Source organism: Sinohyriopsis cumingii, chromosome 3 (genome assembly GCF_028554795.1).
Source record: "Sinohyriopsis cumingii isolate HCF-2022 chromosome 3, ASM2855479v2, whole genome shotgun sequence".
NCBI classification, from domain to species: Eukaryota; Metazoa; Mollusca; class Bivalvia; order Unionida; family Unionidae; genus Sinohyriopsis; species Sinohyriopsis cumingii.
The window spans coordinates 50,656,011-50,673,864 of record NC_142963.1 but is presented as its reverse complement, the minus strand read 5'-3'; the positions used below and the strand labels follow the sequence as shown (position 1 = coordinate 50,673,864).

Sequence of the window (17,854 nt, the reverse complement as noted above, 5' to 3'; positions counted from 1 at the left end):
TCGTAGTTCCAGACACCCTTTCTCAGAGTCCTCTCATAGGGCAGGAAGCCAGATACGAAGAGGAAATGGAAGTTTTTATAGAGTCAATGGAGGCATGCTGGCCAATTTCCGATATGAAATTAGAACAAATAAAAGAAGGTTACAGGAATGACCACCATCTGCAGACTGCAATGACTTTCACCAGAAATGGATGGCCGGATAAGAAAAATAGCTGTCTCCTAGATGTATATCCATACTTTGCTGTACGCAGTGAACTCTATTTTAGAACGATGCATTTTTTTTAAGGGACAGAGTTCTCATACCTACAGTCGTAATAAGGCCTGGAATTCTTGATAACATTCATGAGGGTCATCAGGGATTAGCCAAATGCCGTGAGAGAGCCCAAAGTTGTGTATGGTGGCCTGGAATCGTGAGACAGATCCAAGACAAAATAGAGACATGTGAATTTTTCAGCTTAGGAAGCCAGCGCAGAGAATGGAACCATTGAAGACAACCTCTGTGCCAGACAGACCATGGCAGAATATTGCTATCGATATTTGTGAAGTCTAACAAGAAAGATACCTGATAACTATTGACTACTTTTCACACGCTATTTGGAAATTATGCATCTAACAAAAACAACCTCCCAGCAGGTAATTGGAAAGTTAAAGAGCACATTTGCACGATGGGGAATCCCAGAAATCGTAGTATTAGACAATGGGACGCAGTTAACTTCTTCAGAATTCAAGGAGTTTGCTGAGAAATACAACTTCAGACAAGTATTTACCAGTACTCATTACCCACAAGCGAATGGTGAAGCAGAAAGTGGTGTTAAAATTGCAAAGTCCATACTTAAACAGGATGATGTATTCCTTGCCTTGATGGCTTATAGAGCCACACCGACAGCTGCGACAGGTGCCAGCTCAGCCCAATTGATGATGGGATGCCATAAGAGGAACACCTTGCCCATTATTGAAAAGAAGTTAAACCCCAAGTGGCCAAACTTCAAAATCATCAGGCAGAGAGACCTTAAGATAAAACAAAGATATGAATTCTTTTACAATGGGCGCCACACTACACATAATTTAGCAGATATTAGTGAGTGAGACAGCATCAGAATCAAATGGCATGGAAATGATAACAAGTGGTCAACACCAGGCATAGTTATTCAAACCGACAAAGATCGAAGAAGCTACTAGGTAAAAACTCCCCAAGGGATATACAATCAAATCCATGTACAACGGATGAAAAGCCATGAGAATCTACTTCCAGTCAATACAAATTCGTCTGCAGACATTGCAGCAAAGTCCCCACAGTGTCCTGTCAGGACTGATTTGGAGTCCAGCACAAAGTCTCTCAATAACATGGAGTACGTGCTACCATCTGATGATTCTACCACCCAGCGTGACCCAGTGCAGCCAACCCCCAGCAAACCAGCTGTACCCAATGGACCCAACAGTCCAAACACTCCAGTGCGGACGTTAAGTGAGAGAGTCGTCCGAAAGCCAGCCAGATTCAGTGATTTTGTCTAAGAAAGTGACTTTTACAAACGTGACAACACGTAGTTAAATATTCGAATTTTGAATTATTGCAATAGAATTGGACTTTTAGGTTTCTATAGTATTAAATTCAGGACTATCATGTGCAAGTTTACAGTATTACATGTATATAAATCAATTCCGTCAAATCCTTTCAGTGGACAGTTCAGATACAAAGATAGTAAATTCATTGCTTACTTATTTAATGTTTCAATTGGCGGAATTAATTAATTTTTCCTATCTAGTCATAAGCAAAATGTTATGTTCGGATAATCTGAAAAGAGGGGAGATATGTGGTATCGTAGTTTACTTGCTAGTTCTAACTAATAACTGCCCCCTTTAGTAGCTGCGACATTAGATCGGGACTGCTCCCTAAGGCAGGTGGCGCCGCGATCCATCATGGAAGCTCATTGATGTGCACTCAGAACGTGTGTGAATAAATACAGTTTGTGTAACAACGTGAGATTCCCTCGTTTTCATGACAGGACCCCCGCGACAATCTGGTTAGAAATTATAAATCAATGAATGAAATAACTAAGTTTTGTGCTGCATCTTTATATCATTGATGCCTTCTGTTTAAAACCGGTAGAGGGGTACAAACAAACGGGATGGTGTGAGAATATTATTAAACCTTCGTCTGTACATGATCTTCCAATGCATATAGATCGTGAATCTTCGGAATTCTCTGAAATTTTTTGTCTCTGTTTTAGCTTGCACCAATTTCTTTGACCGAAATACGCACACGTTAGTGTCCTTAAACTTTCATCTTTGTGATTCATTACATTTGGAAATGCACATTTCTCTTCAGTAAAATGCTTTTAATAAAGTTAAGGCTGCATTTGGGTTACGAACAAAAATTTATGTTAATATGTCAGTATCCTGGAATGTTCTTTTTTTACTGTCGAGATTCATGCGTCCCATATAAGTATAGGATTCATTAACATGGATATTCGACAGATACATATTTTATTCTTGCAATATAATTAAAATAACACGCCACGTTTTCTCATAATACGTAATATTTCAAATAAACGTATCAGTATAATGATTAAACAGAGCGAGTGCCCTGTAAAATGGCGGGTATTTGGTGAGCCAGTATCACTACTATACATTATACAAGCTCTCCTTGGCATTGTTCTCCATGGCAGTCTTCGAACGGAAACGTGCTTGGAATGATCATAGCATCGGTTGTGAATTCTAACACAGAGCCCATCAAGCCTGGAAAGGTCACCTGAAATAGGCACATGTTTATATAATACATACAAGGAAACCCATCCATTCAGAAAATCTGAGTCACGAGATAAAATTTACGGAGTAGACAACGAGAAGGAGCCGAGATAGAATATACCTCGGACAGTGATTGAAGTTGGCAGGTTTTAGTGTTTAAGATATAAAATAGCTATCAGATGAAACATCTTGATCGGTCAGAAAATCAGCGGAATTAATTTGATATCCAGATACTCTCAATATACAGTCTTAAAAGAACATTAAAAACGATTTGTTCAGTGAAAGGATAATTTTCTGCTTATCAGTTGTACCTAATGCAAATATAATATCTTCCTTATTTTGTTATAAAAGAGCTAATGTCGCACTGATTGTTGCTCTTTTCCAGCTGTTAATTAGAACAACACAATTCATGATTCTAAGATTATATTTGCCGATATTGCGTTAAAGTATGTTATTTCAGTCATGAAACAGCAAGTATCAAAGCCGTCCGATTCAAAGAATACCTGAATAAAGAATGCGAGCCATCCTTCTTTTGGATTTTCAAACTCAACTTCGAATATTCCGTTACCCTTTGGACATCATGAAAAATAAAAGTGAAAACACTGTAACACTTACAATCAACCGAACACATTTTCATAACATTTCTTTGACAAATTTCAGTTGGTGATTAAACCCACATTTCTTCCTAGCGGGTACATTTTCAATTTACCGAGACGCTCGTTCAATTTCAGCGATCTTTAGAAATGTTATTAAGTCGTACAGATTCAATACGGATAAGCTAACTAAATGACAATATGTTAAATAGAGAATATCTGAATTGTCTGAGTAGATAAACTGAAGTATTTCACGGGTAAAGCGGAAACATTGTATTGTCATGAGTGAAATATTGCCATATATCTACTACAAAAACAGATTTTCTTTCATTCTATTTTTAAAGGCAAAATAGTAGATTTGAATGGATTTGCTCATTTTTGTGCCAATGCGATTAACAGCATTACTACGTCGATAAAAAGAAGTTCCTAAATTTTACAATAAGTTTAGGACAATTTTACAGATTTTGCGCTATATATATATATATATATATATATATATATATATATATATATATATATATATAACTGCATATTTTGTACAATTAATGATTGCAGATTTAGTACTCTTGTTAACGTATTTCATGCGCTGATAGATACTGTTGGATTGGGGTAAAGAAGAATCATAACATAGTGGTTATATCTGACACACATAAGAAAATGAAATCTTTAAATAAAAGATTTTAATGATCGCGAGTTTACTTGCAATGATTTTCTTTTTCTATTTTGTTTATTTTTACATTCAAACGGGAATTTTTGTATGGCATTGGACAAGCGTGCAATCTAAATCGGTAGCAGACAATGTATTCAATAATCGATTGTCACTTAATTTCGATTTGTAATCAACACAAATCAAGGCTGATTCTTACATTGTTTTCAAACACGATTGCGATGCGAGTTATAATTGCTACTTAAAGAAAATTGTATTAATATATTTAAGCACGATTTTCTTTCTGATAATTGTGGACCTTTTTCCGTAGAGTATTATAGGAATACTGTATGGATGACACATATCAAGAGGTCATGTATTGCAAGTGACAGTGCCAGTGATTCATGTAGAAGACTGATTAGAAAAAGTTATTACTTTAAGTCTACTTTTGGTGTTTGGAGTTCGTTTTTAGGCATTTCCTTGATGGCACCTCATTGATTGCACACATGTACACTAGAGCGTATACAGTTGTCACGTTTTAAGATCTGCTCATCATGGTATGGAGGGAGAGAAAAGGAAAAGAAGAAGAAAAATTAAATATGCATAAATATGGAAATAAAATTTTGAATAACATACAAGTGATTTGTGTGAAAATATTGGTTTTACATCATAATTTGAACTTATATAGGCCGAGCTGATAGCGTGCCTTCCAAACAGACACTTGTTTGGCCGGCCAATACCTACCAGTAAACCTTCGAAAACGATCCATACCAATGACCACACAGTGGCCGATAGAACTGAATAAATGTACAATCAAAGGTTGTACATATTGTTCTTAATATATACAGACTATGATGTAAAGGTTGTGTATTATGAAAGGAAAGAAAAGTTATTTACCAAATATGTCACGTCCTGGGTCAGCCATATTACTGGATGGACTTGGGGCTTGCGAGGATTTCCAGGGGTCCCTCTCAAAAGTCGGAAGTCTCTCCTGAAATTTGCACACACACGTAAGATCTAATTATATTCAAGGGCTATTCATATTGTCTGATACCTTACAAAAACGCACCGCTGAATTTTTCTGGCTGTTTTATGATGCGTTATCGTTCCTTCGTGTTTGTAAAATAAAATTAGCTGAAACTATTAATTTTCAAAATGGTGATAACTCACAACAGAAAGTAACAATAAATTGTACTTCACTTAAAAATAAATTTAAAATTACTAGATTATGTAACGTAGTTGTAACTTGCTTCCTTACGAATAGACTTAATGCCGTGCTGCTTTACGCTTACGCTTATGTGGCTTATGTAGCTGAATCAATCATACTTGATTCTACCTCATTAAACCAGGGGCGCCCGCAGAATTATGGGGGGGGGGGGGGCAAAATGTAGTGGTCAGCTATTAAATTTTACGGATGTAGGTCAAAACATGTTTAGAGGTGAAATGGGGGTGGGTGGGCAAAGTACCCCCTTGCCTTTTTGTGAGGGCGCCCAATGTAGGAAACAGCAAATGCGATATTTGACCAAACCGACCTTAATGTATGCAATGTATACACATTAAAATTCTAACAATTCGATCCCCATTGGGTCCTAGCGAATCAATTGGAGAACATATTTTTTGTTCAAATTAAAGTGGTCACATTATTCTGGAGAATTTGCTGTGTCTTAAACTTCCACTGGGTGATCGATTTTCAAAGCGATTCTACTTAGACACAGACACACACACACACACACAGACACACACACACACACACACACACACATATATATATATATATATATATATATATATATATATATATATATATATATATATATATATATATATATATATATATATATATATATATATATATGGAACATGAGATACAGTTCTCTTATCATACCTTTTTCCGTCGAGTGTCTGTGCGTGGTATGCATGAATCGTCATAGGTTGTCTATCAAGTGTGAGCCTAATTTTACCTCCGTTTGGCGTCTGAATTAGATGTAGTTACAACGTCAACTTTTTTGCATCATTTTCGATCATCATTGTAGTAAAGCTAACATTTGCACAAATCTATCGTAATAAATGAGTTAAGTACTTATGTTTTGAATCAATTGAAAACCCAAATTATATGTAATGCATATACAAGACAGAAGGCATACATAATTTTCTGACCGTATGGAGCTTTCGAATTCCTAAAGAATACTTACACTTAAGATTTGTAAATGAACATATAATAGCTTTCAGACTGAGAAACTATTGTCAGTTAATACGATGTTTTGCAATGATAAGTCAACACATAGTACGAATCATGACGCAAACAAATGAAAAGCAAACATGTGTCGTACTAGGACAATATAAATCACCATACATACCGACAATTTAATCCAGTCCATTTTAGGGAGAGGTTCGTTCTGTAATAGGAAAATAGCATACGTCTTAAACAAACCTATTTACAAAAATGTGAAATCTAAAAAGACATATTTCAAGTCATTCATAAATGTCTTGCAACTCTCTCAGAGACAAAAGAACAAAAGAAAATAATAATAATTTACCTCCCCCGGTCTTACACTTTGTTGAAAGAACTATAAAACAGTTCGGTAAATAGTATGCAAATTAAGTACAATGCAAACTCAGTATTAACAAATAGTACAAAACCCTCCAACTCACCCTTCACCCTTTCCTGTAATGTAATGGTTGAAATTCTTGATTACTACATCTGCAACGAAATTACTTATTTTATATATATATTAGATACGAGATTGCATATTAAATCTGTCAATAGGACCAGAAACGTTGAGAAAATTTTCCCTGAATTTTTAAAAAAATTAATTTCTCGATTGATTTCATTACCAACACCACAGACAGGAAAAATGCCCTCATGCTGAAGAAAAGACTTGTTTCGTGCCCAGCGCAGCTGTGCTCTGCATTAGGGAGTTTTCTAGAGGAAGAATGAAAGTTTCGTTATTTATGCATCCTGCCGCAAGTAAAAATTCTACATTTACTTTTATGTGGGCTACTAGTTTTCGTTGTCACCACGAGCCACACTTTTAAAGACCTAGCTGCTATTGATCCACATTTGACAACAATAAAGTAGAGGACCCACTTCACATATATCAGAGGAGAAAACAAGAATGAAATCATTGTTGAAAATGTCATCTTTTTTGGTGGGCAAAACCGTGAAGAATCATAAAAAGAAAATAAATTAGTTCATAGTAGGGCGTAACAGTTCTGTATAAGTTTTCTTTGAAACCATGCTCCTTTGAACTCACTAAACCGGTATTGACATACTAAATCGTATGTGTAACGCATGATTTTATCCAGAGTTCTTTCGCATAAAACGACTATTACTACACCACAAAGAATCCTCTTATTTTTATATCATAATGCATTTGAGAATGAAAAACATAATATTTGTAAACGTTTTTGATTCAACAATTTATGTTGCTTAGGTACAGGTACAGGTAAATGCAGCAATATATTTGATATATTCTCACACATATAGTGAATTTATCTGCTCCCTTGATGAATTTTAGTTTCGTTCTATGCTTTTCCGCGAGTGTTTGTAGTCCTTGGCGGAAACGTCGTTACCCGTATTAAATAAGGATCAATTATAAACGTTGTAACAACTCCAGCTCCCACGAAATCTGATACCAATATTCAAATTCGGTTATGAATAACCTTTTATATAGAAAAGCAAACCGTCAGAATTTTTTTACGTTCTCTTTTATCCAAGTCGACAGAAATAAATAAGATGTATAAACCTTATTTTTAAAACATCGAAGAGAACTAAAGAAGTCATGATTTTCTTTCTCGAAAAAATCAACCAACACGCTGTATATAAATGATCGGGTGACAAATCACGTGGATTCACAACAACCTAAAATCGTTAGAGAATTAGATGTTTCAAGAAAAATAACTTCTCTTGCATAGCTTTACCAAGAAACTTGATTGCTCAAAAGAACAAAGCTCGGTGACATCTTCTAGAAGTTAACTGAACATATATTTTCGCAGCGTTATTTATTATCATTTTTCAGATAAGAATTGAATAAAGGTCTGAGAAAAATGTTATTCAGGATGACTGGCATCAATTTATGAAAATAATTCTCACCAAAATATTGAGCATTAAACAGTAATGCGATCAGAAGAGAAATTGGGCTTTGTAACATTTCATAAACATATTTTTGCTGTACCATACAAAGCATATACATAATTTTAAAATATAGGCCGAAAATGTGTGTGTGTGTGTGTGTGTGTGTGTGTGTGTGTGTGCGTGTGAAGAAATAATATTTTCATACAGGTTAGATAATTTTTAATTCGTATTCTACAGGAATTCGAACCCAGGTCCGCCGGTAAACCGCACAGATCGCCTTGCCTGCACGCACCAACCCGTACATCATGTTGACTATGTTCACGTCACCTACAGTGATGCTACAAAGTCGGTGATATAGGCATTAGTGCGTAGCAGAAACGCCCGCATTTACACCTAGCAATTAATTATCGTTTGAATAGACATCATTCCGGATTCTAAGAAAGAAATCAAGGTATATAGAATTTATTATAGAGAATAATAAACATACACCAAACAAAACGGAAAGTGCTATCTCGGAATGATATACCGAATATAATGTATACACTATGCATACCTCAGATACTTTGGACCATTTAGTTGATCATAGAAGTAGTCAGAGTCATCCGGCATGAAAAATTCGTCTCCACCAGTGGTGATGATATACTTGGGCTTGTTAGTGAATCTATCATTGTAAGCTGAAATATTAAGGGTAAATATCATTGTAAGCTCAGATATTAAGGGCAAATATTTATTTATTTATTTATTTGTTTATTTATTTAGAATACATATACTGAAGACGCTAAACATTTATAATCGGTTGTGATTGTTATAATGGTAACATATCCAAGGTCATATTCTGTTACATCATAACCTTACGTACGCTTACACGAATTTAGTTCATTTGTACCTAACATTCTGTCCTTGGAGATTACTGTGTTACTGGTGAGTAGAGATTACCAGTCATGTGTTGCAACTATATCAAGTCTCATGTTAACAGGACATGACCGTATTTCTTCAATATCACTGAAACTTTGGATCAGCAAAGATTATCGTCCAAGTTTTCCTGCAATATCACAAGAATCATTTTTATCAATAGGTCACATGGTGACTATATGTCTTCATTAACACTCAAACTCCAGGTGAACAAATATTACTGGTCATATGTTTGAGGTATCCAGTTTGTGTACCTAATAGGTTTGATAGGCAATTCTGTACAAGATAGAGGCCAATAAACTAACCTATTGGGTCGATAATATTTGCCATCTTCTGTGTGTTCGGATTATCAAGTTCACCGGTAAAGTTAAGATCGTAGTAATCCTTAAAGGCAAATGTCCATCCTCCCAGAGACCGATAGTGGTGATGAAGATTCTGGAGAAAATGATGCAATGATTAGTTTTCAAATGTAAATTCGAAAATACACAATAATATAGAAAAATGGAGAAAGGAAGAGGAAAAATGTAAGGAAAACGACTGGTCCCGCCTAAGGAAGGCTTCAAGTTTAACCATCAAGAGGTTGGCAAGGTGCAATGCTATTCATATAACCTTCAATGTGACTAACTGTCATTCCAGGATGACCAGAACAACAAATAAATCACCTCCCACACACATTTGTTCGAGAGTTATAATTCGTCACCGACCGAGTTATAATTCGTCACATGTTCGCGAGTTGAAGCACCATCGCCTTGCCTGCATATCCCAACCCCCATACTCTCAAAACTGTTCTCAAATTAGAACAGAACTTAGCCGTGAATTTAGGCTTTTGTGAATAGGAGACATACTTGCGTGTCGATCCAATAATTGTCTCTCCTCTAAATATACAGTCACTGCTTACTTAAAATCAAGAATATTAAGAACAAGTTAATTCCTTGTAACATTTCTTTTTTAAAAAAGGATTTACAAGTTTCCTAATCACCAACATAAAGTGTGGTGAAAAACGAATACAGTTACAATCAATTTTCAAAACAATCCCCAAAATTACCGATTGCATCACAAATTTGCAAACTAGGTGAAATATCCGCACTTTACGTAAAAATACGCAGGTAGCAGCTATGGTCCACCTTTTAAGATGTTAGGGTGTGCAATGTCTTCGGTGAATCACAAAGAGAAATGAATAAACGGGGGGGGGGGAGAAATGAAAAGAATTCTATGTCACACACACACACACACACACACACACCTATATATATATATATATATATATATATATATATATATATATATATATATATATATATATATATATATCAGCAAGACATTGTTGACCTACATATATACAATATAGAGACATGTATAAACTATACAACCGATAAGTGTAAAGCTTTAAATCGGTCAGTGGACGAGACATTCCTTATGACGACTAACCTGTTTTAAGCGCATTTTACGAATATGCAGATGAATTATAATCGATTTAAATTATGATGTCTTAAGGCTAATACAGGGTTGATATCTAGCAGAAATATTGAGAGATTAGCAGAAGCAGTTAGTAGCATAGAAATTATTTATGTAAAAATGAAATTTACTGGGTGTAATTCACTTCAATCGTAAGAGCATTTTTTTCGGTAACCGAACAAATATAAATCTTGAGTAACTAACAACAAATTGTTCTATGTGAGGAAGAAGACAACTCTTTAATAAAATAAAAATTCTCAAGGAAACTTTGAAGGACTATATTTATCACTTGACAATATATGTAAATTTTTACTCAGACAAGAGACCTTCGAAGAGAGCTAACACTCTCCGAATAAAATTTGTTAATATCCACGAGATGTCTATTTCCTCCATTCTTTCATTCCTTGTAACTCTTGAGCATTGAAATTATCTCAGATATTTTTGAGAATCTCCAACGTACCAAATTTGTTAACAAAAATATTTTTTTAATGTTTCATTTAACATGTTCACAAAATAATTGCAGCACTAAAATCTTCGGTTATTGACCTTGAACGTGATAGCATGGCTATAAAACCACTGGACTCGTCTCAGATACAGTCAAGATATACACACATGCTAATATTTCGTTTCATTTGTAAAAAAAATGAACGCAAACAAATATACATAAACAAGGTGTTGAACATGTTTTATTCAGTATATTCTGGGTTGGATATAAAAATAATCGCTTTATGTGTGTTATCATGCTTTTAAGCCCTCACAGATAAAACTATGGGTCAAGTATTAGACCTTGAAATCGTTGTTAGCATGCAGATTATTAACTTGTTTATTAAAAAAAGAACTAAAATGAAAATCTGGATAAAATTAATCAGTATATTAAAACTCAGTGTATTCATCATCGCAGTGTAGCACAAAAATACAAGCAGGCATTACTCACTTCAACCCAAAGTCACGAAGACCTGGCTTTCAATTATCATTACAAAAGCTCTTTCATGCCGATGGTTAGGTCTGCGCCATTTTCAATCGGAATCAGTTACACATTATAATGGCCTTTTCGTAAAATCTCACTCTAGTGCTTTCACTTGTTACACAGAAGTATTGATAATCAAATGATTAAGAGGGCCCTTATGGCTGCCACGTTGGAGATTGGATCAGCACCATTTTCATTCGTCAGTTGCATATTTGTCGAAGTGTCTTAGTGAAAACACCATGTCGATACAAACATACATTCTGAAGAAGTGATCATAAAAAGATGATCAGTACGACAGTAAAAGAGGTTAGATCATCATCATTTTTAATTTAAGACCAGCTATACGATACTAGAAATGCAATGAACACTCCATGTAGATAAAACCACCCCTCGTGGGACAATAACCGTAACAAGTTTGTCATGATGACTGCTGTAGAGACTGCCATATTCGACGTCAGATTGACACCATTTTCAACTTACATTCATCTACATCTCATAGGCAGTCTCTAGTGAAAAACTTCGAAAAATGTCGATTATGTCCATTGGTGCAGCAGGAATAACGATCATAATATTTCCAAGATGGCTGATATAGCGGTCCTGTTATGCGTCAAATCGACATTATTTTCATTGTGGACTATTTTCATGTCATAAGTCTTGTAGTGAAAACGCTATGTCCATACAGCCATCTATTCAGGAGGATAAGCTATAGCAAGATCATCAAGATGTCTGTCGTTACGGCCATATTGGATGTTCAGGGCATCATTTGTATTTAGGATCATCACAACCTCATGATGGGTAAAACGTCATGACTTTCCTTCAACATGTAATGGTTGATGAGGAGGAGTAGCGATAGATTTAATGAACAGACGCCGGATCTCGGGCGTTTCTGGTCCTCTATTAGAAGAGTAATACACTGCTGGGTAAATTGTTTACGAGTATGACTTAATTACCCAATGGCACCTCAGACTGCATACTAACAAGATGGATTTATCAAGGACTTCACTTGTATTTACTTCAATTAACTCGTGAAACTAAATGTTTGACCATCCTACCTTCACGATGTTGAGAAGATCCATGACGATTGGGACTATAGCGATCACACGTTTGTCAACAGCACCTGTGGTCCACGTTGTCCAACCACGCTGCAATGCGAATGGACGGTTAAATATTCTTTTTCATGATGATCATTTGGCCAAACATTGAACAAAATGAAAATCGTATTTGAAATGTTTTTCTTTTAAACAGTAATGCTCTTGATCATTGCTCGTATACTGGTTATGTTTTACTTCATCTCAAATTTGTGTTTGTGTAAGGAAAACCACAGAAACGATGGTTAGATAAATTAACAATGGGATGACGTCTGATCTTCTTCATATTGCATTTTTATTTTCAAAGCATAATTATTTAATTTGTTCCATTTGAGTTAAGTTCATAATTTTCATAACTTGACTTAAAAAAAAATCATGAAGAGAGAAAAATTGTCTGTATTGACCGAAATTATTAATGGCTCATATTAACTAATATTTCGTCCAAGAAATGTGCAAATAGATATGTTATCATTAGTTCTGATCGTAGATATGATTGCTTTTATACATTTGTTCGATTATGTTCCAAACACTAGATACGTGGACAAAGACACGGGCTAAATAAAGAACTTGAGTGCCGTAACAAATAACAGAAAGTAATGAAACTTGATAATATGTTTGGCATTATTTCAGATTTTGTAAATGGAAAAGAAAACAACCCACAATACTCAAGGAGAAAACACGCATTCTTTGCATACGATCGCCGTCATAATATATTGTTCACAAAGTGAAGACGTTTCCCCGATGTCGATAAACTAGCTCCTTATTGCTGAAGTGGCTCTGTGGCAACTAGTGATGATTAATCGGAGACCAAGTTAGGATAACTGAGGAAAATTGCAAAAAAATGGAAGCAATTTTTTTTCAGTGTTCGAGTACTCAGGCGTAACTTCAAAGTTTTCTAATCACATATTTAAGGGCCATGCATAGTTGTGCATGTTAGAAAACAACTTATTTCAAATGGCAAGTTAAACCCTGTGTACGCAAACAGCGCCACACAAACGTTATCTGGACCATGAGTTTGTGAGTTACCATTTTCGTGTCGTAAACCATACATATCCTGTATTCTAACACGATTCTCTGCTTAGCACATACATCTTCTATACCACACACCTATCAAAGGAATCTTTGTTTTTTTAAACTTACAAAATTACTTGAGAAAGGCATGAACCTCTTATGTTGGAGTACAACAAAGGTACAATATCAATAGCGTCACGGCTGCAAAATCATCTGATCATGCAAGAATATGTAATAATACTAGGGGATAATTACATAAGTTGATTTTGCTTGCAGTATCTACTTCTCTGAGTAGTGTCTTACCTTTGATGCACCACCGACCACGAATGTGTCTACTTTCTTTCCGACTTTTGCCATGGCAACGCTAGTAATGGTGTCCAGGGCGCGTACTGCAGCCTGTGATATAATAATAATAATAATAATAATAACATATTTATTGTGATTTTGTTTTCAGGGAGATTTAACTGACTTTACGTTATCAACACTTATTTTATTTCGCATACAGACACAAGCAAAAGGGACGCAGCAACGAAGCCCATGTTCAACAGATGCACTAAAGAAAATTGGTTTTGGTTTGGTTTGGGTTGGTTGGTGTTAAACGGATTCGTTATTGAGGAGGAGTATTTTAGAGCCAGTGCAATTGGAATAAATTCCTTGCAGAGAGACACTATGTTAGCCGACCTGGGATGAGATGCGAAGGTTCAAACCCGCACCCTTTCAGTCTCGAGAATGGCACACTAAGCAGTGAATTCCTGCCGCCATTAGTCACCACTTACCGCATGCAGGAGACCCCTCGGGCCTGTTCTGCATCCCCGTGGCTAAATGTGGTAAATTCAAATTTCTCAAATCGAATTGTAGCAAGGAGATAACAAATATTAAAGAATCAAACTTTTGCGACTGAAATACAATACAATGCAATTAGTTTTACAATGTATTTCTCACGGAATATTATAATTGGGCACTGTTAGTTCAGTCTAAATTGACTTTTGATCACCGTTATGGTGTGCTTATGAGATGCAACTATCAAACAGTTTAAAATTACACTAAATAGATGTCTTTACCTACTAAAATTTTAAAATTAAAATTGTGCTAAAAGAAAACAAAATTATGACTTATGAACAATACTCTGCTCGAGGGTTATTTGAAGCGTGTTGTGTCCAGTTACATATCTATAACCCAAATAGAAGAGGGTAAGAAAAACAAAGACACTGCAAAAGAAGTGGTTTTTTTCATTTAAAAAAAATAAGATTAAATCGTCTTACTTTTGTCATTGGCATTCTCAGAAGGATTTCCGGGTCGGATGAGTTTGTCATTACAAAAGTTTTCCAGGTCCACGCTATTATAGCATCTTCCCCCCTTTCCTTCTTTGTCGGATCGGCCTGCAAGTATAAATCCGGTTCATGCTCAAACTCGCTTAATGTGAATTAAACAAAGCTTCCTTGCCATTTGCACGTGTTAGCATGAATGACTTTGTACGTAAACCAGTCTAAGGTTAGTATCTTCATCCTGGTCTTTCATGATGTATTTAAACCAAATGAGCACAGCCGAAACTATACATCGTAATTAATTCTTGTATAGTATTGTCATTACCAACTGGTAAACATATTTAATCAACTGTCACATAAAAAGAAAGCATTGCTTTAGTTTTCAAACCCCACAAAATATTAACCAGGTTAGAAACATTCACATTCTGTTTTTTATAATGTTGCCCCTATGAAAATTTAGTTGTAGAGTTGAAGTTACCTTCCATAACATCAGAGGGCATTATGGTTTGAAAACATAACCCCTTTTGGTGTGACAATATCTAAGCTGTACATTTATATAGGCTGTTTCAGATTACCTTTTAAATGTTTTAGAAACTAAAAGAATAAAACAAATCAGTTCTTAGAGTGTTAGGTTTATTAATTTATTTTTATCTATTAACAATTTCCATTATGTAATGTAGGTACTCTTGTCAGTTAGAATTGATTACGATATAGAGTTTTTGCAGTACTCATTTTATGTCATATAGCTAAAATACATGATGTAATGACTAAAATGGGTACATAAAGCTGAAGTTGAAAATATATCCAGGTCAACTGAAAACTAAGTAAGTGTTGGTTTGCTGTTCTGAGGCATAACGAAATTTAAGGTCCTTTGAATAACTTGGGTTCTGGTGACCAGATCACTTGGCGACTCGAATCCGTTAATCAATCAGATAAGTGCATACTTTTCTCCTAAAAAGCTTCTATTATATTATAGATTGACAATCAAACACTGTTGTCTAAGTATTTCAGTTAGCGAATGAGTGCGAGGAGAGAGCGAGATTAACATTCTCATGTGACTTAATAGTTTCTGACGTTACTCACACTGAAAACAATAGGCTCGTTTGGAATCATTTTAAGGTTGGCACCAACTGCCCCTGTACTAGCCGCAAATGTTGTTGTCAAGGCAACAAAAGTATCAGTAACGCTGGGAGGACTGTTCCAATATAAAAATTTAAAAAATGTGATTTTTAAAATAAAAAGTACTGTATATATGTTTTGAGTCAATGCATGTTAATGGATTCGTAATACTTGGTAGAATATATTTGGAAAAAGATAGCAAAAGCTAATATTTACGTTTTTAAAGCATAAATCTGAGAGACAGACAACAAAAAGTAAGATAAAATCAATGTTGAAATGCTTTATTATTTTTATGCAAACCATTACAAACGAGTTATTTTTCTGCAAATAAAGTGAAAATTTACAAAAAAATGGTTTATTTACATATAGTGGAGATGTAACACATCACACCTAATTTTAGAAACATCTTGTTGCCTATGCAAATTGTTCCTTTTTCAGGAAAGTCAAATATTGTTTTGTGTAGGAGAAATAAAAGATTACAACCTTATCATTTTAATACCTATGCAGATGAATGTCATCAGTCACATGAAGTATATAAACATTGCAAACTTATACTTTTGAACACAGAACAGGTGATAATCGAAATCATAAAATATTCTGGATATTGCGTTCTCCTTACCTATCATGATTGGAACCACCATCTATGAAGAGGAATGCCGAATCAAAGACAACCTTGTCAGGAATGGTAATCGTTAGATAGTGCCACCAAACTGGACGGTCTAAAATACTCTCTGCAACATTTGATGGAAATCGCTTTAGCAGCTTTCTTTCAGTGAGTCAATATATAGTATTAGCTTGCTCTGTTATTGATGTTACCTGGTTATTTGCAATGTATTGAAAAAGTAATGAAATTCACGCTGAATTATAATATATATATATATATATATATATATATATATATATATATATATATATATGCGAGTGACGATTGATTCACAGGAAATAAGAAGGTATAACGATTTTCCATAAACAGGCAAGACACAAAAATTTCCTCCCTTAAAAAAGTCATATCTATCTCGCTCCGACCTCCATTTTGCAAGGTATTAAAAATATTTGTTAAAATGTTTTTTAAATTTTATTGTCGGCAGACATCACGGAAAATCAATGAAAAGAAAATACCTGGATTTGTGTCTCTGTCTGTGTGTGTGTGAGTGTGTGTGTGTGTGTGTGTGAGAGAGAGAGAGAGAGAGAGAGAGAGATATTACCATCTTTCCATTTTTGCGATGTCATGTTGTAAGTGTACATAGTGTAATCCGGGCCCCTAAATGATGCGATTTCCTGGTAACTATAGTGGTCATCGGGGGCGTATACATAGTCATCCAGAGGAGTACTGTGACCTTTCGAAATAAGGATCAGCATCAAGAGCGTTGCTGCCAGAGACCGATTTGTACTGGTTGTTTGTTGTTTATTCATTATAATGATGAGACGCGTGTGTGTATAAGCCTGGATATAAACTTCAAGTGCTTTTGGCTTTATCTTTATCTAAGTACAGTTATGGTTATCCGATCAAGTTGTAAGTTACCCTTTGTCTAAAGATCCGGCCAAAATCTCCTGACTTATATAGCACGTATAAGTCACCTGCATGTATATGCTATTCATCAGTCGGTCAGTTATTACATGTGCTTATTTTGCATCCCGTGTTAAATAGGTTATGCCGTAGCTGTATGATAGGTCACTGAATGTTTCGTTATCGTTCTTTCCAACCTTGCACAGTTAAGGTTATCCATTAAGATATGAAGGTAGTCACATGCTGAACAATTTTTGTGTATATAAAATGTTTATTACCCCAGACAGTGTAAGCAATAGTAATGTTGGGTATTCCTGGGATGATCGCTTTACAGACTCATATAACACAGACATACAATGAATAAGAATAGCAGCTTGAATATACAAATAATCGATAGCTACTATATCTGAGTTTTCTATTATGTATATGACCTATGACATAGATATTGTCGCCTGATGTGTGTGTGTGTGTG

General features: G+C 35.2%; 1 protein-coding gene across 1 annotated transcript; it reads right to left on the bottom strand.

The window, feature by feature from the left end:
* Window positions 1-2,356: 2,356 nt before the first annotated feature.
* On the bottom strand, window positions 2,357-17,526 carry LOC149802838 (autocrine proliferation repressor protein A-like). The gene is made up of 14 exons (XM_089951321.1): window positions 17,081-17,526; window positions 16,495-16,606; window positions 15,840-15,951; window positions 14,754-14,870; window positions 13,795-13,887; window positions 12,445-12,534; window positions 9,276-9,405; window positions 8,612-8,732; window positions 6,819-6,906; window positions 6,341-6,379; window positions 5,869-5,957; window positions 4,881-4,974; window positions 3,248-3,313; window positions 2,357-2,748 (listed from the first exon to the last, which is right to left on the bottom strand). Exons 1-14 carry the CDS (start codon window positions 17,286-17,288, stop codon window positions 2,629-2,631), a joined length of 1,479 nt encoding a protein of 492 aa, XP_089807447.1. The 5' UTR covers window positions 17,289-17,526; the 3' UTR covers window positions 2,357-2,628.
* Between the last annotated feature and the right edge of the window lie 328 nt (window positions 17,527-17,854).

Excerpts from the sequence above, each read along its gene's own strand:
- LOC149802838 (XM_089951321.1), bottom strand. The coding sequence starts at position 17,288 with ATGAATAAACAACAAACAACCAGTACAAATCGGTCTCTGGCAGCAACG. Across the intron at positions 12,535-13,794 it reads TGGTCGGTGGTGCATCAAAG|CGTGGTTGGACAACGTGGAC; the intron begins GTAAGACACTAC and ends TTCGCATTGCAG. Across the intron at positions 6,380-6,818 it reads TTTTCCTGTCTGTGGTGTTG|AACGAACCTCTCCCTAAAAT; the intron begins GTAATGAAATCA and ends TTCCTATTACAG.